The 22,861-nt window shown below is 36.5% G+C and overlaps 5 protein-coding genes across 9 annotated transcripts; 3 read left to right on the top strand and 2 right to left on the bottom strand.

Annotated features, from left to right (window-relative positions):
• Positions 1-3,240: 3,240 nt before the first annotated feature.
• LOC103335508 (putative U3 small nucleolar RNA-associated protein 11) lies at positions 3,241-6,503 on the bottom strand. 5 transcript variants are annotated; one of them, XM_089055532.1, is made up of 11 exons: positions 6,388-6,503; positions 6,035-6,253; positions 5,812-5,899; positions 5,619-5,709; positions 5,403-5,494; positions 5,227-5,320; positions 5,056-5,135; positions 4,715-4,795; positions 3,861-3,908; positions 3,596-3,695; positions 3,241-3,508 (listed from the first exon to the last, which is right to left on the bottom strand). In XM_089055532.1, the coding sequence occupies exons 2-11, from the start codon at positions 6,039-6,041 to the stop codon at positions 3,416-3,418; spliced, it is 774 nt and encodes a 257-aa protein (XP_088911658.1). In that variant the 5' UTR covers positions 6,042-6,253; positions 6,388-6,503; the 3' UTR covers positions 3,241-3,415. The 5 variants fall into 5 exon arrangements, with proteins under 5 accessions (XP_088911658.1, XP_088911660.1, XP_088911656.1 ...); XM_089055534.1 differs by having other exon boundaries at positions 6,088-6,253; XM_089055530.1 differs by having other exon boundaries at positions 5,812-6,253.
• Positions 6,504-10,931: 4,428 nt separating this feature from the next.
• On the top strand, positions 10,932-14,098 carry PDV2 (plastid division2). Its single transcript, XM_008238520.3, has 2 exons — positions 10,932-11,420; positions 13,103-14,098. Exons 1-2 carry the CDS (start codon positions 11,181-11,183, stop codon positions 13,745-13,747), a joined length of 885 nt encoding a protein of 294 aa, XP_008236742.2. The 5' UTR covers positions 10,932-11,180; the 3' UTR covers positions 13,748-14,098.
• Positions 14,099-14,666: 568 nt separating this feature from the next.
• Positions 14,667-15,881, top strand: LOC103335506 (large ribosomal subunit protein uL16). Its single transcript, XM_008238519.3, has 3 exons — positions 14,667-15,242; positions 15,449-15,530; positions 15,637-15,881. Exons 1-3 carry the CDS (start codon positions 14,731-14,733, stop codon positions 15,706-15,708), a joined length of 666 nt encoding a protein of 221 aa, XP_008236741.1. The 5' UTR covers positions 14,667-14,730; the 3' UTR covers positions 15,709-15,881.
• A 596-nt stretch (positions 15,882-16,477) lies between these two features.
• On the bottom strand, positions 16,478-19,113 carry LOC103335505 (uncharacterized). The gene is made up of 3 exons (XM_089055089.1): positions 19,084-19,113; positions 17,927-18,060; positions 16,478-17,517 (listed from the first exon to the last, which is right to left on the bottom strand). The coding sequence occupies exons 1-3, from the start codon at positions 19,111-19,113 to the stop codon at positions 16,767-16,769; spliced, it is 915 nt and encodes a 304-aa protein (XP_088911215.1). The 3' UTR covers positions 16,478-16,766.
• A 2,061-nt stretch (positions 19,114-21,174) lies between these two features.
• Positions 21,175-22,557, top strand: HB1 (hemoglobin 1). The gene is made up of 4 exons (XM_008238516.3): positions 21,175-21,417; positions 21,499-21,613; positions 22,026-22,142; positions 22,248-22,557. Exons 1-4 carry the CDS (start codon positions 21,314-21,316, stop codon positions 22,383-22,385), a joined length of 474 nt encoding a protein of 157 aa, XP_008236738.1. The 5' UTR covers positions 21,175-21,313; the 3' UTR covers positions 22,386-22,557.
• The last annotated feature ends 304 nt before the right edge of the window (positions 22,558-22,861 follow it).

The raw sequence follows: 22,861 nt of genomic DNA, 5'->3' as shown, positions 1-22,861 counted from the left end.
GGTAACAATCCAGTTTCCTGGCAATCTAAGAAGCAAAATTCTGTTTCTAGAAGTTCAACTGAGGCTGAGTACAAGGCATTGGCTAATACAGCAGCTGATTTAGCTTGGGTTCGACATGTTTTACTTGATTTGAAGGTATTCTTACCACAGCCTCCTACAATACATTGTAACAATCTTTCAACCCTTACTTTAAGTTCCAATGCAGTATATCATTCTCAGATCAAACATTTAGATATTGACTTTCATTTTGTAAGAGAAAGAGTACAGAATAAAGACTTGATTATGCAGTATATTCCCACCTGAAGAACAAGTAGCAGACATCTTCATAAAGGGATTGCATGGTCCTATTTTTCTGAGACATTGCAGAAATTTGCAACTTAGCAGCTCAACTGGGTTTGAGGGAGAATGATAATCATATTGTCCAGATCAGCTTTTGAGATTGTTAGAAGAGCACATGGATGGCACATGTTCTAGTTAGAGTTGTTAGAAGAGTCTGTTAGTTTGTTAAAGCTTTGGTTACTTAGTCTCTAAGACTGTTATTAAATATATAAGCTGTACTGTTACGTTGTAATCACGAATCAAGAAAATCAATACACAATTAGGAGTTTTCTGCTCTCTGCTTTCTTCTTCATTCTTCTCTAAATTATCTACTATTATCATTCAGATGGTAAGCCTTTCAGTGCAAGAATGATAGGATCATCATCTGTAATATCAACCCCAGACTATAGAAAGTTGATCACGAGAAGTTCTAATATTTTGTAAATACTGATAAATTGTTTCAGGTCCTTTTTTTAATGTTTCGAAGATATGTTTTCATCTGAAAGATACTGGTTCGTGTAACACATACAAAGAGATGAAGCCACATGTCACGAGAAGTTTGACTGCCAATCACACAAGGAATAGCAGAAGAAGACAGAGTAACAGTGATTAAGATCATGAGAGCTTGATCATGAATCTTCCAAATCTAATATGCCTCATATACAGGTTGAAGAGAGTCATCACCGGTGAATTGAGGAGAACACGGCAACGATCCATCAACAAAACCCAAAATACCATTACCATTTAACAAGTTCGAATCATCAAACAATCAACACTCGCGAGAGCATGATGTCTGAAAATTACCAAAATCGTATAACATTTTAGATTACGAAAGTCATCAAGCTTTACATAGGCACTCAGAGTCTCGCGAGAGCGATGACTTGCTTGCTTGAAGAATGAGAAAAAAAAATCAGAGATTGAGGAAGAGCTAATTGAGAAGCAGTTACCACTTTGAGAAGGGAAAGAGAGCAAGAATTCGAGAAGAATCGAAGAAATTCTCAAAATATTGGAGAAAATTTCAGAAAGTGAGAGTTAGGGTTTCAGAAATTAGAACCAGAGAAATGACGAAGGTCGAAGACAATGAGCAGCAGCGGTAGAAGATCGAGTTATGGCGTTAGCCTACGATACCATGACAGCAGTTATGAATTTGAGAGAAAACAAGCAAGAAGAAAATTAAAAATTTCTGATTTTGTCTACTGAATCAACCTAACCAACTTCCAGCCGTATTAACAAACTCTTAACAGCTCTCAAACTATTGTTCTAACAATATTACAGACTTAGTCTATCACTAAACAACACGTGGCTAACTCTCATAGTGACAGGTAGCTAAACTACACTATCACAAAATTGTTAGTGCATACATTTTGCTTTCCCTCCTATCGTCCACCTATTACTAGTTATGTAACTCCATTATATTAAACATAATTTTTGGTGTCCTCCAACATTTCTTGTCATCGTATCAATAGAACCATTACCGAGGGAGAAGCCATTACAACTAACTTTTTATAAATAAATAAAAAAATTTCTCCATCACAACAAACGAATCATTTGAAAAAATTACTTGCATGTTGTACTACCCTATATAAAGTACGTAAGTACGTACTATTGTTATTTACAACCACCAGGCGAGTGTGACTATCAAACTGACATGCCATATACATTTCACAATGTTAAAAATCATGAGCTTGTGAACACTAAAATTGTGTGAATAATGGAAACAGCGAATTTGAGTGCTGTCAGAATGGGCTTGGGTTTGGGCTGGAATAGCCCTTCTTTGGTTAACTCTTTCAACTCAATGCCACTCTAGGGAAAAGGGAGTGGCACATCCTCTAGAGCGTGAATGCCTAACCAAAGGGAACACTACGGTGCTACATGCGCTTAAGTAAGAAGCACAAGAAAATTGGAATTAAGGAAGAGGCTTTTGAGAGAGAATTGAGGGTAGTGTAGCTGCCATGGAGATTATATGAACAAAGGAGTTGGATATATATAATGTTGAGGAGCTCAGCAAGCTTCTTGGTGATGTTACAATTGCTAATGGCGGTGTCATGCCCAACATTCATAACCTTCTGCTCCCAAAGAAGGCCGGGACCTCATCCAAGAACGTAGGCGGTGATGATGACTCTTAAATTCGAAGAGAAAATGCCAATCGTCATGGGCTCAATGTGTTCGATTCAGATTTAGTTACCTCTAGTAGGCTCATGGGGGTAGAGTTAGGGTTGTAGGTGGTAGTGTTTGTGGACATAATCATCTTCTAGAGATTGTGGGAACTTCTTTTGCTTCCTTTTTTCTATTTTTGGGCCTTTATTTTTGAACGTGTTCTTTGTGGGTTTAAATACTTAATGACAGTGCTTCAATATTTGAGCAGCAGATGATTCTACTGCTGTATATTGTTTTCTGATCTTTCACTCCTCCATCATATGTTGGAGAAATGGGGAATTTGTTGCTTTTAAACTATTGAATTGAAGGAAACAAAACGACATGCAAATTGTGAGAGGTTCAAAGAGCAAGAGGCAGATCTTTTTCCCCCAATATATGCTTAAAAAAATGCTTTCATTTTACGGTTGACCTTTACTTGGGTAAGAAAACTATACCTGATCTGATGTTGTTTATTTTGGTATGAAAGTGATCTCGTCCGAAGTTGGTTATGTTGGTAGGTAACTTGGGAGGACCAAACAATATCACCATTCGGTTGTCTACAATCTGTTCTCATATGCACCCAATGAATATTTTTGTAATCACTTGTACTCAAAACAAAAAACACTGAATTGTGGGAGAATATGACAACTACCGTATCCTTGACAAAAATAAAAATAAAACCTTGGAAAGCCAGAATTATGTCTACCAAATTGAACGTATTGAAGGGCTGAATGAGCGCTTATCTGATGATATCAGTTTAATATCCAACTCCAACTGGATTCACAATTTAAAAAATTAATAAATGATATTGAAATGGAATTATTTTGAATTGAAATACAAGTTACTATGGCTGCTTGTTTAGTATTGTCATGGCACCAAGAAGTACACACTTTTAAGCTGAGAAATAAGCAAAAAGACCTAGACACAAAAAGAAACTAATCATTGATCAACAACTACCTATTCAACGCTTACGCTCAGCCTGCCACTTGAATACAGGTTTGGATGTTGGGCAGACAACCTCATCTTCCCGTAGTTTGCGTTTTCTACCCTTTTTCTGTTAATTTAGACGGACTTTTTTTCAACATTTTCCATGCACAACAAAAGAACCAGATCTACGAAAAAGAAATTTGGATGTCAATACCTGTAATTCCTTCTGCATTGCCATATCCGTATAGATTTTCTCCAACTCATTGACTCTATTCCTCCTTGCTTCTAGCTCTCTGTAGGAAGAAGCTGTTTTCCTGAACATTGAAGACAAAAGAATAATATCGTTCTACAAGAATTCAGCGCAACAGTGGAAACAGGAAGGAAGAAGAATGCATCATTCCACCAACTGAAAGGTAGCATACCATGATATTGTAGAAATTTAAGGATAATAAGAATTTCTTAAAGGATGAGTGACCTACCTAGGATTCAGGACGAAAATGGAAACATGAAGGAAGCAGTGTGCATCACTATACCATTGAAAGGTGGATTACCATGATATTTAAGAAATTGAAGGATAACAAGAATTTCATAAAGCATGAGTCAGCTACCTAGAATTCAGGACATAAAATGGCACAGAAGAAATGAAAATTTGAGATATAACAAAAAAAATTAAGAGAGAGATTATTACACTACCAAATTTCTCAACTCCAACTAGCACCTGATAGAAGGGCCTCGAACCAACTTGTAGTTTAACTTTTTAAAATCAAACTTGAAAAATCTCTAAGCCAGACTCCAGCCTATAATCAGGTCTTTTCCACATAATGCGGTCAGAGATGCAAAAGAATTGGATTGTGGTTGACATAACAGCAAAGGGCAGTTCATCCCATTTGTTAAAAATACAGAAAACTTCAGCAACATACTTGTGACCAATAAGATTCGCTTATCCTCTTTCAGGTCAATAATCACAATAACAACTATAAAAAGCCAAATTGCATCCATTGAACTAAATATTACGATAATAGTTTTGCTTTAAACCTTTCTATTATGACGAAGTTTCTAAGTCCTATTCATATTCTGAGAGATTAATGGCTTTGTCTCACAAAGTAATTTTATGGCGTTTAAAAAAAAGTACAAACCAATCAGTGCACAGTTACCCCTTGATAGAAAAATATGCCAAAATTCTATCAACCAAATCAAAAGGCATTTGTTTATACAATACTGTAATGCACAGACATTCATAATAGATTCTTAAACCGATAAAAATCAACAGACCACCTTCAATAATAAACATTACTCATCAATCTATCCCTAACGCTGAAAACTTTGTTTGTACCTTTTTATATGATCAGGAATGTCCTCAGAAGCAGGCATAGTTCCACTTTTTGAACGTGATTGAATTTCTTTAGCCTCCTCCCTACAAACAAAAGGAAAAAACAAGATAAGATATATTTGAAAAAACTTTCAAAAACATGTGGAGTCTGACCAAACCTCAAGGGGGTGTAATTGAAAGCCTCCCTAAAAATAACAAGAAACAGAAAATGGTCTCTCCAACATATCTAAGTCTGGTTACAAATAACAATAACAATAAGAAAAACTAAAACATTAAAAAGCAATCCACTTAATCAGATATAATTTTGATTTTCCAAGGACAGAAAAAGCGGATGAAGCTCAAACCTGTCTTCAGCAAAGTAAACATGTCTACTTGAAGGCCGATTATCAAGAGAGTGGAGTGTCGCAGTCAACTTTTCAATTTTCTGCATTGGATAACAGCATAATTATAACCAACAGAGTAAACTAAAAAAACCACTTGATAAACCATAGCTTCTTGGTACCAGTATTAATAACCTTTTTCTCACTCTGAACTTTCTGAAGTATGTATCCAATATCTTGGGTCTTCATAAGTAAGAGCTCTTCTGGAGTGTACTTGTTTGCCTGATTCCTTTAGCAACAAGCTATGTCATTTGAGGAGCAAGAGCCAAAGAAAAATGATAAAGAAGCATTATACAAGAGTTCTATGTTACTCTAATTTATGGACTCCATCAACAGTTCGAGTCTTGATCATCTTGAAGTAGAACTCATCTGGGTTTCTAAATGCCGCTTTCTCCTTCAGTCTCTGTTGAGTGAAAAGACAGATAAGACATAGCCTAAGGCATATACCATAATTGGAAGTTATTTACACTATTATAGACAAATAATGAAATCCAAGGAGACAAGCAACAAAGTCACCACAATTTTACCCGTAAAGTCTCCTCCTTCTTGTGATATGCTTTTGCACGCTCAACATAGTCCTTGTGCTTTTCAAGAAGCCCAAATTTTTTCCTCGATTCCCTTACAAAAATGTGAACAATAAATTACATAATTCCCATGATCTGATTGATGCAAAACAACATTATCTGAAAGTCTAACAGCAAAGGGAATGTGGTTGCTCACGGTTGAGCTCGTTCCTTGTGAGCCCGCCTGCTAATAGCATTCCTTAGGGACGACATGCTCAATGATTTGAAGCAATCACCAGAATCAACTGCCAAGGTAGCAAAAAGACTGAGTTTTAGTTTGTCAGTGTGCAAACGTTCACTATTTATTAAGCTATGGAATTGCAGGTGCAACAAATATATATAACCATCTCCAGATAGACTGCACCAAATTCTATATTTACAGTGCATTTGGATGGAGTAAAGGAATGGAATGAAACATAGCCTATATTTGCACCGATACGCCGATCATGAAGGGTATGCTCGTATCGGATACTCCTCCGATACGATACGATACGCCTCCGATACCTATTGGATATGGCAAACGGCGTATCGTGTATTTTCTGTTATGTTGACCATCCGATACGTCTTCGATACGCCCTGGACACACGAGAGATACGATCCTGATACGGTCAAGGATACGGCGGGGGTTATTTCGCAATACACAACCTCTTCTTCTAGATTCGAGAAAGGCTAGGTTTTTACTGGTTTCAGCGACAAAGAAGAAAGAAGAAGAAGGAAGAAGAAAAGAACTTACTTGCGCTTGCAGCTTCTGCTAATCTCCAGTTGCAATCTGCCAAGAAGAGGTGGCTAACTCGTGAAGAAGATGATGTTAGGTTCACTAATTACAATATGCAGCGTTTTGGTTGTATATTAAGTGTTTTGTACTTTTTTAAAGGACTAACGTCATTTTAGTCCCTGGAGGTTTAAGGTCAATATCAAAATGGGCCCCAATGTTTCAATTTCATCAATTACATACCTGACATTTCAAAATATGACCAATTTACACCGGTCGTTACATTGATCTTCGTCGGACGTTAAATGCTGACGTGGCAATCATGGGACTTGCCATAAAATCTATTTCTCTATCTTCCTCGCATCTCTCTATTCCTTCGACATAGTCACTATGCAACAAAGGATCGCTCGCCTTCTCGATGACACAACGCGCCATCCGCCATCTCCGACTACGGGACCGATCGGAAAATGACCAGCTACTGGCGACCATGTCAGGCCAAGGCCGACCTCCCGATTCCTCACGACGCCGAAGTGAGCTCGAGAAGGGAAAATTAGGGTTTAGCCTTCCGACGTCGATTCTAGTGGTCGTTGACGTCAATTAAGGTATGGTTTTTCATCCCATCCACGTGTTCTTGTTGTTGGTATATTTAGTTTGGATCGATTTCATGATTTGAGAGTTCAAATTAAAACCCCCAAAATGGCTGACTATTTTGGTCGTGATTTACCCAATTTCGATTAGCTTTTAGCCTAGGTCCGAGAACAAAACTTGCTCCCTTCATTAGTCTGATTGTGTTGATATAAGAGGTGGTTGGAAGGCAGCGTTGTGGAAGACGAACAGTCACTGTGCAAGGGGGAAGAGAGAGAAATATGTTTTATGATGGGTCCCACAACTACCACGTCAACATTTAACGTCTGACCTGAAGGTCAATGTAATGGCTGGTGTAAATTTGTCATTTTTTGAAATATTAGGTATGAAATTGATGAAATTAAAACATCGAGGCCCATTTTGATATTGACCTTAAACCTCTAGGAACTAAAATAATGTTAATCCTTTTTTTTTATTTGATACATTCATGTGGGCCCAAGCCTAGTAACTGAAACTAGTCATATATGGCCTATAAAAACATAAGGAACTAGAGAAAAAGCCCAAAAATGCTATACTATATTTACAATTTTACATATATATATATATATATATATATATACTCATGTATGTAATATATGTTTATGTATTTACAATTTTTCTATTTATATTATTTTAATCACCGTATCAGTGTCGTACTCGTATTCTAGTTTTTGGAAATTTACTGTATCGACGAATCGTATCGTATCGTATCAATGTACCAGTGTTCATATTCGTGAAACATATATAGGTAATACCAGTTTTCCAGAAGATTTTTGTTTTTTTTTTATAGGGAAAATAAAAACTACAGAGAAAAGCCACGAGGGCACCCAGAACCAAAAGAATCTCAATTAGCAGCTAACGTTGCAGGGCTAGGAAGTGATCCATCCAAATATGCCGCAAGATAACAGAATGACCCATATTAGCCATAGCAACATTGAAAGAGAAGTACCACTAGATGATGAGCTCGTTGGTTTTCCCAATTTCTAATAAGATTAATTTTACCCCTCCCTCGTACATTATTTTATTTTCACGTTACTTTCTCTTCAAATATTAACATTAAAAAAGAAGACATTGCGACCAGTAGCCAAACTATGGTCTTTAGCTAAAATTTAGAAAAATGTTAAAGAAAAAGTGTTCAATATTTGCTGGCTATCTTGCTCCAAAAATAGCTCAATCTCTAGAGCTCCTGATATTGAGAGAGAACTATTCAGCATCTTATTTCAATTGAAAAAGTGGTTGGAGTAGCTAAAAAGTAATTGCCAATATAAAATGTTAATTCAAAAAATATATTAGAAAGTAATTTGGCTACTCTCTGCATTGCGAATTGATTTTAAAGGTAAAACCTCAACTTCCTTCAAAAGCATCCTCCACTTTGTGAAATGAGTTTAAATTCAAATCTTATGGATAACAATTGTTGAATAAAAAACAACACGAAAAATAAATCTCAATTCCATCTATAGACCATTTTAGTTCATGATTTCAACCATTAAATGCACTTTGCTTAAAGAAAAACAAAAGAATTGTTTCTTCTCAACTCTTCTTCTCCTCCCAACCCAAAGCAAACACAGATCTGCATTTCTCCTTGGCTCCCCTGGAACCACCCTCTTCGGTTAATAATCCGTGCCTCTTTTCCCGATTATGTTGTGGAGAGGTTTTCCCTCCCAACTTTTGTTGGGTTTTGTCTGCTTCTTGCTGTTTCTTCCCTTTTTTCTTGAGGGTTTGTTTCCCAGTCTTTTGGGGCTGGTTTTTGGCTAATCTTGCTAGATCTGCTACTTGTGTGGTAGATCTAGTGTAGATCTCTCCGTTTTGGAGGTGGAGCTGCTGATTTTGGTGGATCTACTTTTATTGTGCTTGGGGATCAAGGGGGATTAGGAGATGCTATGATATTCTTTGGAATATCCTGGTGGAAGTTGAGATGTAATGCCCTCCATTCTTGGGGTATTTCCTGTCCCATGAAGTTTGAGAGTTTGTTCTCTGTCTTGATATCTCTTAAGCATTGGCTGCTGCAGAAATAGGATCCTCATCATTTGTAACTCCTTGTTAGCTGGGTTTAAAGTTGTATATTTGTTTTCTAACTATCTTGTAATACTTGAGCTTAGCTGGTGTTGTTGTTATAATCTATATTGCAAGAACCTCCTTCCAGGGTTGTGTTCTTATTGTTGTATTCTGGGTTTGTGCCCTGTTTCTTCAATTGAATTGCTACTGTTTCGCCTAAAAAAAAAAAACACTTTGCTTTTCCTACTTAACTTAGCCCAAAAGCCCAAGACAAACAGCCCATAGCATTTTCCAGTCTGTCCAAAATCCAAACCCGACCACCTAAACTTATACCTCTGACAAGTGAGATAGAGATAAAGGGAGGGGAGTGAGGAGAAAATCTTGATCATCTGGGGCTCAACTCAACCTAGAACTCTTCTCATGCACATTTCAAAATTACCATTGCATGGTGAAGAAGAGCAAGTTTCATTATGGTATTGACCATGGGTGGGCATAAAACTAGTGGCCTTGACCCGAATTGCCTATTATTTAATTATATATGCATTACGCATGTGTCGTTGTCTAATTGGCCCAAAGAAAAGTTTATAGTGATTTTGCTTGCACTGTATCAGTACCCTCACTGAATTAAATTTTTTTTCTAGTGTCCTCACACACTCACTCACTTGTCTTAAGTTTATCAAAAATAACTAAAATTTACACCATACTTTCATAAATATTAATTTTATAAAAACTTTCAAATATAGCGAAAAACTTATTTGAATAGACTCAAATGTCCTCAAAATTAAAACCCAATTATAGCCAAATCCCTTTTATACCATTTTGTTTATAGATCATACCGTCACTAAAACAAGAGTAGGAAATTTAAAGAAAACCTATGTAGTGTGATTGTTGAGTAGTGGTGATCAAAAGCTGGTTCTTAATTTTGTAAAATATCAATACTATCTATTACTATTACATCGTCGTTATCCCTCTGCAAAATATCTATAGTTTCTTTTGTATTTTATTTTTCTAATTAAAATTATTATGTGAAGAACCTACCTTTAATTATTATGTGAAGCCACCGATTCAAGCTATATCCGCAGAGATGAATTCGATTGCCTGGGATTTTTGAAAACATTGGCATCTGATCTCCTTTCCTTTTCTTCTTCTTTTTTGTCTAAAATCATTGTCGTTTTCATCAATTGTTTAGTGTTTTATCCTGCTATCTTTGGCTTGGATGAAGAAAACCTTTATTTTACTCTACTTTATTTGGAGATCTAAAAGGGATTTGGCTTTTGAAGTATAATTGGGTTTTAATTTTGATGGCATTAAGGTCTATTGAAGTGAGTTTATTTGCTATATTTGAAATTTGGGTTTTCAACCGAAATTGTCCTTAATTTTTACCCCAGTATCATTTTGGTTTACCAATTAAAATTTTTATTTCAATAGTCCTTGAACTCTTTATTTGATATTAAAACGGTCCTACGTTAAAGACCATTAATATTACTGTTAAATTGAAGGGTAAAAATATCCATATGAATTAAAATATTAATAAATAATTAAAAATGAAAGAAAACTATTATAAAACTGAATTAATATTTGACCAGATACAACTCTTCGGAGATTTATTGAACACTTAATTGTTGTACAGTTTTTGTTTTCTTCTTGTCTGATACAAGGGTATGGGTCACATATGCACTATTGCAACCATAGATTTCTCCTGAACTGAACTGAGCCATAAACATTAATTTATTAATTCATTTTTATTTATTTTTAAATATGGGAAATTGTATTTTTTAAATTTTGGGGTAAACAAAAAGGAATATATAAAATTAAAATTAAAAATAAAAAAGAACCATGTTGTTTTCTTTGGTGGGGAGCTTTGGCATTTGGCAAAACAAACAATAAAAAAGAGTGAAGGGCATCAAATAATAACAAAAGGAGTCTATCTACTACTACTAGTATAGAGAGAGAGAGAGAGAGAGAGCCACCAGAGTCACTTAAACCCCAAAAGCATTAGCTGTAATGCAGTTCTATTTTGGCGCTACTCATAAACCTTCCTTCTTCCCCCAATTGAATGCAATATCTATTCAATTTCAATTTCAAAACCCTTCAAAACAAAACTATTCACAACCTACTTTTATTAATAAATTTCCCATTTTCTCTCTCTTTATTTTATTTTTTGCTTAGAAAAGGAAAATAAGAAACGAAGAGAAATGGAAGAAGAAGGTATAGGGTTGGTTCTGGCAAGAGCTACAGAGCTGAGGTTGAAGATCAGCAACTGCATCCACAAAGCAAATGACCCACCACCCAAAAGGGAAAATGGAATCCAAGCTGATGGTGAAGCAGGAGATGAAGACAGAGAAGAAGAAGAAGAAGAAGATGATGAGGCGCATAAGCTTTTCAACATTTGCGATGCCCTTGAATCTCTTGAGAACCAGCTCTCTTCCTTACAGGTTTGTTTTCCCAAAACCCAATTTCGTTTATGTTGGTTTTGTTAAAAACCCTAATTTTGCTGAAGTAGTTTGTCTATTGCAATTGGGTGCTTAAAGTTTGAAACTTGCAGTTTAATGTATGTGAGTGTGTATGTGCTTATGCTAGTGTGCTGTGTTAAATGGGTTCGTTTATGCTTGACTTCGGGTTTAATTTCTTTCGTGTTGGTTTATACATGGACTATATTACTTGGGCATTGTTTTTTAGCTTCTTGATTAGTCTTCCTCTTTTTATGAATGCCAAATTGCACTGCTTTCTGTTTGCTTAAGCAAAAAAATACATAAAAAGGAGGGATTTGTTGCTAGGTGTTATTTAAAATCCAGAGTTGAACCAACGTTATTACCACATATACAATCAGAATGACTGATAAGGTACATAATTTAGTATCAAGAAATATTAGGCTTCCTTTCTGCTTTTAAGATGAAAAAGTGTTGATTTTGGACTTGTTTTAGATGGTGGTTGTGTGGGGAGGAATAAGGGGAGACCTCGGATTAATGTTTAAATATAAAAAAGGTAATATATGAGTGGAACTCCCAAATTGGAATTATGTTTATTTCTCAGAACTCGTTTGATTGTGCGGCCTTCCCCTTCCTATTTGAGGATTGGTGGATGTGTTTGTTGGAACTACTAAAGTTTCAGTTTTTCGTATAAAAGTGCTATATGTTAAGGGAAGACATACGTGCTGTTCTTTTTCTTTTCACTTGTAGAAAGAAAGAAAAAACTTGTTCTATCAACAATAATTAGTTGTTATGTGGTTTGATATCTTCCAACTTCTTGATTCCTACTCCCGATAACACTTGTCACCGCAAGCCAATGCCGCACAGTGAAAATTCTATTATATGTTGTTTACAAAGTATTTAATACTTTATATTACATTTATAGTTCTTTTCAGAGGCAATAGAGACAAATTTTAAATATCACATCTGCTTGAAGTAGTTCCTTTTCACAGAGTTTTTAGTTACTAAAGTAATTGGAAAGCAAATTTTTGCATCTTATAGTGACCACAGGCAACAAATAGGAGTTGGCTTCGCTTCCTGAGTTCTTTCTCCCCATGAGATGAACCCAAGACCTCCTCTTTAAGAGGACAAGTGTTTCACTTGGCTAGAAAGGCTGGAGTTGTAATTCATTGAACCTACATGCAAATGCACTATATGCATGTCAGCTTCCTGCACACGTGAAATTCCAAAGTACTCAATTTTAACCATGGAGGGAGGCATTAGACTTGTGTTGATGCATAGTCATGTGAATAAGAAATGACTTGTGTTGAGCATTATACATACTTTCATGAGGTTGGATGAACTCCCTTTGTTCGTTTGGCCCATGCTTGATGTCCTCAAATTGAAACATTCTTTTTGACGTACTAGCTAGATCTCGAAGTGTTAGCATATTTATTATAATTAATTGAGTGACCGGTTGCACTTTCCATGGAAAGCATACAAGTTCATTAAATGTGGCCATGTGTTTGATTTATTGTAAGAAGTATGTTATAGTCACAAAGAAACGGTTTTATGTCTTGGAAAAGTGACATGTGGGGCTTACCTATCGTTTTTAATTTGGGTATATATCAAGAACAAATTTAACATGTATAGGTAAGATAACTTTATAAGATTTGTAAACTTTTTTGTTTTGTTTTTTTAATGATCAGGCTTTGCAACAGCAGCAAAGGTATGAAAGGGAAGTTGCCCTTTCTGAGATGGAAAGCAGCCGAAAGATGCTACTCAACAAGCTTAAGGAGTACAAAGGGAATGATTTGGAAGTGATACATGAAGCTTCTGCTTTTGCTGGTGAAACAGTGGAGCACAACAACGATCTCTTGCTTCCTCCATATCCAAGCCGCTCTCCACACACTTTTTGCCTAGAAAATGGCTATTTGCCACCTACACACAAGTCTCTACGAAATGGGATAATCAATAGTGATTCAACAAATGAAGAAAAGAAGAAATTGAGCGAGACAGACAGAGATGAGGTGAAAACTGGATCCAAAAACTCAAGAGGGTTGGGATTTGTCCTAAGCACAGCAGCCAAGACCGTGCTTACTATTGTTGGCGTGGCATCTGTGTTAAGCTTGTCTGGTTTTGGTCCTAGATTTGTGAGAAGTAATACCACTTTCAAAATATCAGGCCTTTCTCAGCAACCACCGAGTAAAGAAAAGAGATCGACAATTGAATGCCCCCCGGGAAGAGTCCTTGTTGTGGAAGACGGGAAAGCTCGATGCGTTGTGAAAGAGAGAGTTGAAGTTCCGTTCTCCTCAGCTGTTGCAAGACCAGATGTAAACTATGGTTGCGGTTAAATGTTTCTTCCTTCCATCGTTTTGTATATCTCTGCTTCGTTGTGATATGCTGTTATGGAAATTGCATCTCTAATGATCCAAGGGCTGTCTTAATCTTTCAGGAGTAGCGATTCTTAAGAGTAGTAGCAGTTCGGGTTTTGTTGGGGGATGTTTAGTGACTTCTGGTTAGAGATATGATTAGTGATTATAAGTGACAAATTTATTTTAGCTTGCGTCGCTTGAGCCAATAGCTAAAAGCCTAAAACAATGTTCCCCCATTAGCCTTAAAAATCCCCTAGTTTTGGAAATTTGCTACATAATGATTCCCATGCTAATGAAAAGTTGTGCGAAACATTGCTTGAAGATAAAGAACGGCACTCAAGTCAATGGGAGTCTTGCCTCAATGGAAAATGGCTTTAACTTGTATATTAGTGGTCTCAAATTCGAACTCATGACACCTTAGTAGCGTATATATGTGGATCATCATTCACTTTTGTAGTTTAAGTTATTGTTTGTATTAAAAAAATAAATTAAAAAAAATAAATTAATAAAAGATATTCATAAAGTTTATATGAATGAGCTTGCTATTAGTCTCTCATAATATTTTTCTTCAAGACAAAGGGGTGTAGCTCAAATTTTTTAATTATATTTATTTCTTAATTTTATTGTGAGGGCTTCAAAATTCTTTCCATTATTACACAAAATAACAAATCAAAACAAATTTAAAGGCCCATGATAATATTTGTTTGGTGCATAAATGGTATGGCCCACCACGGAGAATCAGAAGATGGTAAAGTTTGACCCGAACCAAAGCCATGCATTATTATTGGGTTAAATTTACGGCCCGGATAACATGTGTCGAGTCCAAGAAACAACCCAAAATATTGATTTGGGCTTCAGAAATCATACTATAAATACAAACCACAATCGCCTTTTCCCAGTGTAATCTTCTTCAACCCAATTCATTTCGAGATTTAGGGTTTGGGCAGCCGAAACCAGTCGCCATGGGACGAAGACCAGCCAGGTGCTACCGCCAGATCAAGAACAAACCCTACCCGAAATCACGTTTTTGCCGTGGTGTTCCGGATCCGAAGATCCGAATCTACGATGTGGGCATGAAGAAGAAGGGCGTGGATGAGTTTCCTTTCTGCATCCACCTCGTTTCTTGGGAGAAAGAAAATGTTTCGAGCGAAGCCCTTGAGGCCGCCCGTATTGCCTGCAACAAGTACATGACTAAGTTCGCCGGAAAGGACACGTTTCATTTGCGAGTTAGGGTTCATCCTTTCCATGTTCTCAGGATCAATAAGATGCTTTCTTGCGCCGGAGCCGATAGGCTTCAGACTGGTATGCGAGGTGCTTTTGGCAAGCCTCTCGGTACTTGTGCTAGGGTTGCTATTGGTCAGGTGCTTCTCTCCGTTCGCTGCAAAGACAGCAACAAGCACCACGCTCATGAGGCTCTGCGCCGCTCGAAGTTCAAGTTCCCTGGGCGTCAAAAGATCATTGAGAGCAGGAAATGGTATGTTTTTTCTTTTGAGTTTATGGGTTTTGGATTTTGCAATCTGTAACTCAAAACCCAAAACCCAAAATCCAATTTTTGATTTTGATTGCTTTTTTGTTGTTGTTGGTATATCATGGGTTCTGTTAATTGTTTAATTTTTGTCATAACTATAATTAAAATTAATCGTTATTATGCTGAAACTTTGTCTCTGTGTAACTTTTCAGGGGCTTTACCAAGTTCAGCAGAGCTGACTATGTCAGGTTGAAGGCAGAGAATCGTATTGTTCCTGATGGTGTCAATGCCAAGGTTTGTTCATCCCTAACAAATTAGTGTTAATTTATTTTATTTGTTCCTTAAGCTTGATTTCATGAGCCAATGCCTATAATTAACGATCCATATGTTGTTCTTGTAGCTTTTGGGATGCCATGGATCTTTGGCGTTGCGCCGTCCTGGAGGAGCATTCATAGACGCTGCTGTGAACTGATTTCATGTAATCCAACTTCCATTAGGAATTAAGATTTTAAATTTTGGGCAAACTTCTGTTGGAGTTTATGTTTGATATTTTTATTAAGGTTTTTGGTTATCGAAAATGTTATCAGAATGCTGTTGCTTTGCATGAATTGGCTTGTTATGTTATATGAGTCTCTTTTAATGTTCTTTTCCGGTCCTGATATCTATCTCCATTAAATTCTAATGCTTCTTTATAGACCTTTTTCTGGATAAAGTTTGGAATGTTATAGTTTTAATGGTGTTAACTGTATATCCTGAACTGTGTGACGAATTGTCTTAAAATAACATTTCCTCCTTGGATGTCATGCTATTTCAAAATGTTTGAGTTAAAATCCTGAAGAAATGGACTAAGTACACTGCGCACAGGATTTGAAGTCCCATTTGTTTCGATAACCCTTTGCTTCATGAACCGAAGGTTTTTGGATGTCAAACAAGTTTCTTGGTTACCCTTCTCCTGCTATGTTCTCTTTCTGAAAAGCCTTTCCTTTACAACTTCTTTCTAGGTCTCCTGCATACACAATCCTTTTCATTTTTAACAACTCTACTATCTGTCTCAGTGCTTGCTTCCGGTTTGAATTCTCAACCTTCTCAACTCTGTTATGAACTCTGTTTTCTGTAGCTTTCTATCTAGTTTGTTTAGGAGCAATTTCATTCTTCTTCATTTGTGGGGTAACAAATGCATCAAATAAAGCACTTTTAATTTGTTTCCATTATTTATCATCGAGGGCAAATAGTCGGAAAAATGAAGTAATAAATGAAAACGGTTTTTATTCAATAACTGTAATAGAAGGATTTTTCGCAATATTCCCCTAGTTTTAGTACAAGCTAATAGTCGGGGATTTCTTACACAATCACACACAATTATCCCCTAGTTCTAAAGTCACTAATACAAGCTAATGGTCGAATTACGAGGGAAGGGGACTTCTTACACAATCACACACAATTATCCCCTAGTTCTAAAGTTTCATATCTCTTACAAAAATAAACAAATAAATAAAACAAAACAAAATCATTCAACTAGGTTTGACCAAGTCAATCATCTGTCAATAGCAACTTGACAGTTCCAGCAATCAAAGCCGTTGGATCACCTAGCAGAGTTGATATCACCGTCTGCAAAACCAACCGGACAATCTCAGCGAACCTCTTCAGCTTCCCTTTAGGTTGATGGTACTTTTGAATCATGTTGTTAAGGTTTGGAATTGTGGTCTGCAAATCATCACCATGTCCCGAGCCATGTAGCCATTTTTCTGCTATCAATTTCTTCGCACATGCCACATGCAGATAACAGTTCTTGTCCTCGGACCTGTAACTCCAGCCCTTCCCTTTATATCCACATTCTTGGCACGATTTTTTCACTTTTTCATACAAATAGAGGTTGACATCTCCAGCCTCGAGCTTCATGGGCAGCTTAGCACAGCAGGGGTGGAGGTTGGACTTGCAGCCTTTGCAATGGTACACGAACCCCGTTCCTTTCTCCCCGCATGCATTGCAGCTGCCAGTGTTCTCCGGTGGGCTTGGGAGGAGTTGGAAGCTGCAACCGCGTTGGAAGGGGTGGTGGAAAAGGCCCAAAGGGATTGCACAGTGCACGTGGAGATCAAAGCTGCATGAGGATTGGGGACACGTGTAGTGTGAACCTATGCCTGTCTCATTGCACCCGTTGCACATGAACAGCTTCCCTGTCCAACTCTGCTCCAGCTTGTGTTCTGGGTGGCTCGGGTGCGGTATCTCATCGAATTTCGTCATGCCGGCTGCTGTAGACCTCGTCTGTAGAAGTATATTTTGACTGAACCAAAAAAAAAAAAAAATTGATCATGTGAAAAAGGAAAAAAAACACACAAACACAAACTTTAACTTCAAGTTAAGTATTGCATAGAAACACAAAGGACACGTTTATTGGACTGGATTGGATAACTCATTAAGGTATGTTGAAGGAAACAAATGAAGAAATTTTTTCCGAGTTGAAGGTAGAAGATGAATTATTTATGAAGAAAACTTATCTAATCTAATTCCTACAACATGGTAGGATCTTAACACCTTATAACTTATATCCCTTCTAATCCTAAAAATGAAAAATATTTCACTTCTACCACCATTTCCTCCTTCAACTTAACTTAAATCTAAAAGTTATTCAATTCAATCCAATCCTAAACACCAGGCGAGCCCAAACAGATTTCATATTTGAAAAACTTTACCTGATCTCCTTGAAATATTGTAAGTGCAGAGAATAAGAATACTCTTTCAAAACTAAGAACTCATAATGGAAAAAATTTAAAAATGAACAGTTTTTTTTTATAGACCCAGATAACTTAGCGTAGTAGGCAATATCCTAGCAGAAGTTACCGCACCAACATAATTTCAAAAGAACTTGTCAACAATTCCGCAGCTCCAAACGCGTACGGCCTTCTCCCTAGAAGATGCATGGCGGAGGCAAAGAAATTTCAAAGGGGAAGCTTAGCCGTGTCTTGGCTTTCTTTCTAGATGCACGGCGGAGGCCAAGAAGTTTCAAAGAGGAGGGCTAGCTAAGACTATTGGCTTTCTTCCAAGAAGATGCATGGCAAAGAGAGCTTAGCCAAGTCTCGCCCTTTCTTTCTAGAAAATGCATGACGGAAGCAATGACATTTCAAGGAGGAGGAGGGCTTAGCCAAGTCCTGGCTTTCTTTCTAGAAAATGCATGACGGAGGCAAAGGCATTTCAAAGAGGAGGAGGGATTAGCCAAGCCAAGTCTTGGCATTCTTCCTAGAAAATGCATGGAGGAGGCAAAGGCATTTCAAAGAGAATGCTTAGCTAAGTTTTTGCTAGTGGTATTGGGCTGATAAACTCCATTAGGTTTTCTTTTAGTTGGGCTTACTTAGTTTACAATCGTTTCTCTATCCGAAAAGACCGTCTCAACTGTAGCCCAAGTAGCTTTTAAAATAAGTTTGCTAGAGATATTGAGACAATGAGAATTAAATAGAGGTAGGGACGGATCTAGGATTTTAAAATGAGGTGGGCTAGATTTATTTTATTAAACTATTAGATTTTAGGCTTATGGAATTGATCATATGTGTGTGTGTATATATATATATATATATAATTTAAGAACATATCATTTTTTTTATTTGTTTAAAAGACCTATTTTACACCAATAATGCTAGCTAAGGTCTACCATGATGAACAAAAATGAATTAAGAAAAATGAAAATTCATAAGAAAATTCAAAAATGAAAATTTATCGTCACAAAGATAGAGTCAGATAGACACACGACAACTAGAGGTTACACTACAATTATCCATTAGTTCAAATTAATATTTATACTATAAATGGGATTAACATTAACACTAACTAGAAGAAATGCATTAAAAAAACTCACCTGGGCTATAGCCCAGGTTGTACAAGTCATAGGACCATCCCTAAATGGAGGACCTCATATACAAAGTAAACATTCTCGATCTCTTAAGCTACAAGTTCATTTCTTAATTTATAAGTTTAAATTTCTCTAAAGCAATCAAACGAACAACCATAAAAACACCATTAAATTAGGATGATGGCATACTAACAATAAAAGAAAGTACAATGGTAACAAAATTAACAGAAAAACAAATTTTAAACTTTTTTTAACAGGCTAAAATAGTGCACCTTTTTTGTATGATTAACTCTTAGATATTCTTCTCTGATATACAACCATATGTCTATTTTTTATATTATGTAAACACATAATAAGAGAAATAGACAAATAATTGCATATCCTAATGTCCGCAGCCACTCGTGGTCATGGTAGGAGAACAAAGCAAAAGAACGCACTTTATTAGGCCAACCACGATTTTCATTGTTGTTTTTGTTGCAAAATAACGGTGGCGCAAAGCAAGTCATCAACATCCTCACCGTCGTCGGAAAATATTGACGGCCGAAGTTTGGAACAGAAGATGCCACTACACCATATTCCATTTGGTTAATATCTTCCTTCACAAGACGTCGCCATGAACATGGCCAATAACCAGCACATCATTTCAGTCCTTTCCTATGTCCCTCCCTCATGCAAGAGAGGAGGGAGGAAGGAAGATTTAAACTGGAAAATTTTGAGATATGCATGACTTTGAGGCTGGAGAATTTAAAGAGAGACCGGGAGAGCCATGTTTGTTTTGAGGTATATTTACGTAAAAGACGGGCCGCCGTAACACACACTCTCCTTCTATTGTTGACTTTTCAATTTCTCATCCACACAGGAAGACCACTTCCGTACTACAATTTCCTTAATTTTAAACCACATAATGTGGCTCACGTTTTTTCAAACTTTTTTTTTTGTTAATTAAAATATTTAACCCATAAAAGTTTGAAAATCTTAATTTCAATCCCTCACACTTTCTCTATTTCTATTTCATTATTGAACATTTGTGTGTTTATATATATTTTTTAATTTAACTACACATTTATAAGAACACCCTACCACAGCAATTTCTACATTTCAAAATTTCCCCTAACCTTGTTGAGAGATTTAAATCTCACAAATTATGGAATTTAGTTTTTTTAATATGTAAGATTAAACTATAAATTTTTAAAGGATGATGTTCCTAGTATATGTACGACCACCAACTAGCTACTAATCTAGTGGTACTTCTCTTTTTAATGTTAGAATTGAAAGATATCTTAAGTTCGAACATTCCATTTTCCATTATCAAAAAGGCTGATGGAAGTTCATGTGACCCATTGTCACAATGTTGGCTTCCGAAGTAAACCTTTCAACAATGGCGCACATGATTCTTGGTTTTACTAAAGTTATGCCCCTTGAACAAATTTTCTTCCTCCGCCCTGTTCAAGAAATCCTAAAATGGACATCCTGCTGCAGAACTAGCTCAAATAATTATCAGAAAATGGACATCCTGCAAAGCTAGGACAATTGTGGCCTCCCCTAGATGGACCCATGAAACTGGTGATCGTTTTTTATGGTGGATCACTGGATTGCACCTTCACCCAGGAGGCCAAGTTGTATCTAATCGAAAGTTTTTGGCTCTACCATAATTTGAAAGGCTACAATATTATATTCCTGTCTTTTTGTGTAAAAATAATGCCTCAAACCCACCCTACTTATGCCAAAGCAAAAGCCAATAAGACTACCTTATACAATGTTTGTAAAGTCTAAAAATATGATATTATTTGTCTTTGGTGACAAATTTCTTCGGCTCCTGAGAGATATTGGGCAAAGACAACGAATTCATAGCACAATGGTAAGAATATTTATCCATAAATTAACGGTCTCATATTCAAATCTCAACGGCACCTCCCAATTCCCTTCCAAACTTTGGCACTCTTGGCAAAAATATGATGTTATGGCTTGCGTCACTTCAGCCAACAACCTCAAAGCCCAAAACCATGTTCCCCAATTTGGCCTCAAGCAGCCCCTAGTTTTGGGACTTGTGTGGCGCTAAGTTGCCTATCAAATTTTGCGCAAAAGAAAATAAAAATTGAAAGATCAAAGAATGGCTCTCCAGTGCCCTGAAGGGTTAAATCTAATCTTCACTGGGTTTTACTATATATATAATCTCTTTCGAAGAACATTGATATGAACTCAACATCCTCAATACCATTTTCAAGAATTTCATAACATGGAAGGGAAAGTTTTCACAGAAGAGCAGGAAGCATTGGTGGCCAAGTCATGGGGTGTGATGAAGAAGAATTCTGCTGAATTGGGTCTTAAATTCTTCCTAAAGTAAGTCAGTCTTGCATGGTTTTTTTTTTTCCATTTACATTTTAAATGTTGTTAAATCCTATATGTATGAAACAATTGCAGGATATTTGAAATTGCACCATCAGCGCAGAAGCTGTTCTCTTTCTTGAAGGACTCTGATATTCCTCTGGAGAAGAACCCAAAGCTCAAGCCCCATGCTATTTCTGTCTTTGTTATGGTAAGTATGAGCCACCCATGTCCACCTATTCAAATATTCCCAATAAAGTAGAATGATATGTTGCTAATCGTTAGATTTTGATCCAACGGTTGGTAGGTAGTTAACCATGAATTTTCATGACAATCTAGCTAATGTATGTTTAGTACTGCTTCTGCTTGTAGAAAGTCCAAAAACATTTTTATGACAAGTGCTTTTGATAGTGTTTGTTTGGTAGAAAAACTTCAAAATATTTATGATTCATAAAATGCTTTCTGAACATAAATTATTTTTAAGTGCTTATTAAGGAATCACTTTTTAAGTGCTTTTTAAAAAGAACTTCAATATTTAGTAAAAATATTTTTATGGTAGAAGCACTTCTAAGAGCAGTCCCAATGACAACTTTCAATCATATATTCTTCAATTTGTGTGGCAGACCTGTGAGTCAGCCGTTCAACTCCGGAAATCAGGCAAAGTCACAGTGAGAGAATCAACCTTGAAAAGATTAGGTGGAGTACACTTCAAATCTGGAGTGGTCGATGAACATTATGAGGTATACATATATTATTTTTTCATTTGAAAAAAAATTGTCATGAAAATGCAAATAAATTACTAGTAAGTAACTAATTGGGCCGACGCCTCGTTGAACAATTTTCAGGTCACTAAGTTCGCATTGTTGGAAACCATAAAGGAAGCAGTGCCAGAAATGTGGTCACCAGAGATGAAGAACGCATGGGGAGAAGCTTATGATCAGTTGGTTGCTGCTATAAAAGCAGAAATGAAGCCCTCCCCTTAAATTAAACACTTCTTCAATACAATCCCAGCTCTTGCTTCATTTGAAATTTTACAACGGCGGCATGTGCCTCTTTTAATTTTGTTTGATTGTTTGTTATTTTCTTAACCTTTTCTTTTAAATGAACTTTTGTGAGTTTGATATTTTAAATAAGATTCACTGGGTTGTAAGCTCATATTTGTATCCCTTATAAAAAATTATTTGTAATTAATATCAGACCAATATAAATTTTTTTTTTTTTTCTGGATGAACCCAACAAGATTCAGATTATGACTATGACCCAAGCATTTTTAAGTTTATCTGTGATGGGCTAACTTGAGCTAGATAGGCTCGAGTAATTTGAATCCGGGCTTTCTCAACCCACTAATTTTTTACTGCAGAAGGTTGGACCAAAATTTATAAATCTAAGAATAAACTTTGCTGCTTGCCGAACACCAGCAAAATTCAGTTTAACCATCCCAATGGGTTAGTTACTTGTC

The sequence above is a fragment of the Prunus mume genome, linkage group LG6, assembly GCF_029339155.1.
Source record: "Prunus mume cultivar Tortuosa linkage group LG6, ASM2933915v1, whole genome shotgun sequence".
Taxonomy (NCBI): Eukaryota; Viridiplantae; Streptophyta; class Magnoliopsida; order Rosales; family Rosaceae; genus Prunus; species Prunus mume.
Note: the sequence above shows the minus strand (reverse complement) of the source record. Positions and strands in the feature narration are given on the sequence as shown.

Bases quoted from the DNA above. Each gene is read 5' to 3' on its own strand.
- LOC103335508 (XM_089055530.1), bottom strand. From the start codon at position 6,041: ATGCACTGTAAATATAGAATTTGGTGCAGTCTATCTGGAGATGGTTAT. The intron at 5,495-5,618 runs GTAAAATTGTGG...TTCACTCAACAG, and splicing joins AGAAGGAGGAGACTTTACGG to AGACTGAAGGAGAAAGCGGC. The intron at 3,509-3,595 runs GTATTGACATCC...CTAAATTAACAG, and splicing joins CAATGCAGAAGGAATTACAG to AAAAAGGGTAGAAAACGCAA.
- PDV2 (XM_008238520.3), top strand. From the start codon at position 11,181: ATGGAAGAAGAAGGTATAGGGTTGGTTCTGGCAAGAGCTACAGAGCTG. The intron at 11,421-13,102 runs GTTTGTTTTCCC...TTTAATGATCAG, and splicing joins ACCAGCTCTCTTCCTTACAG to GCTTTGCAACAGCAGCAAAG.
- LOC103335506 (XM_008238519.3), top strand. From the start codon at position 14,731: ATGGGACGAAGACCAGCCAGGTGCTACCGCCAGATCAAGAACAAACCC. The intron at 15,243-15,448 runs GTATGTTTTTTC...GTAACTTTTCAG, and splicing joins ATCATTGAGAGCAGGAAATG to GGGCTTTACCAAGTTCAGCA. The intron at 15,531-15,636 runs GTTTGTTCATCC...TTGTTCTTGTAG, and splicing joins CTGATGGTGTCAATGCCAAG to CTTTTGGGATGCCATGGATC.
- LOC103335505 (XM_089055089.1), bottom strand. From the start codon at position 19,113: ATGACTTGTACAACCTGGGCTATAGCCCAG. The intron at 18,061-19,083 runs GTGAGTTTTTTT...AACTTCTGCTAG, and splicing joins CAACCTGGGCTATAGCCCAG to GATATTGCCTACTACGCTAA. The intron at 17,518-17,926 runs GTAAAGTTTTTC...TTTTTGGTTCAG, and splicing joins CAATATTTCAAGGAGATCAG to TCAAAATATACTTCTACAGA.
- HB1 (XM_008238516.3), top strand. From the start codon at position 21,314: ATGGAAGGGAAAGTTTTCACAGAAGAGCAGGAAGCATTGGTGGCCAAG. The intron at 21,614-22,025 runs GTAAGTATGAGC...TTTGTGTGGCAG, and splicing joins CTATTTCTGTCTTTGTTATG to ACCTGTGAGTCAGCCGTTCA. The intron at 22,143-22,247 runs GTATACATATAT...AACAATTTTCAG, and splicing joins TGGTCGATGAACATTATGAG to GTCACTAAGTTCGCATTGTT.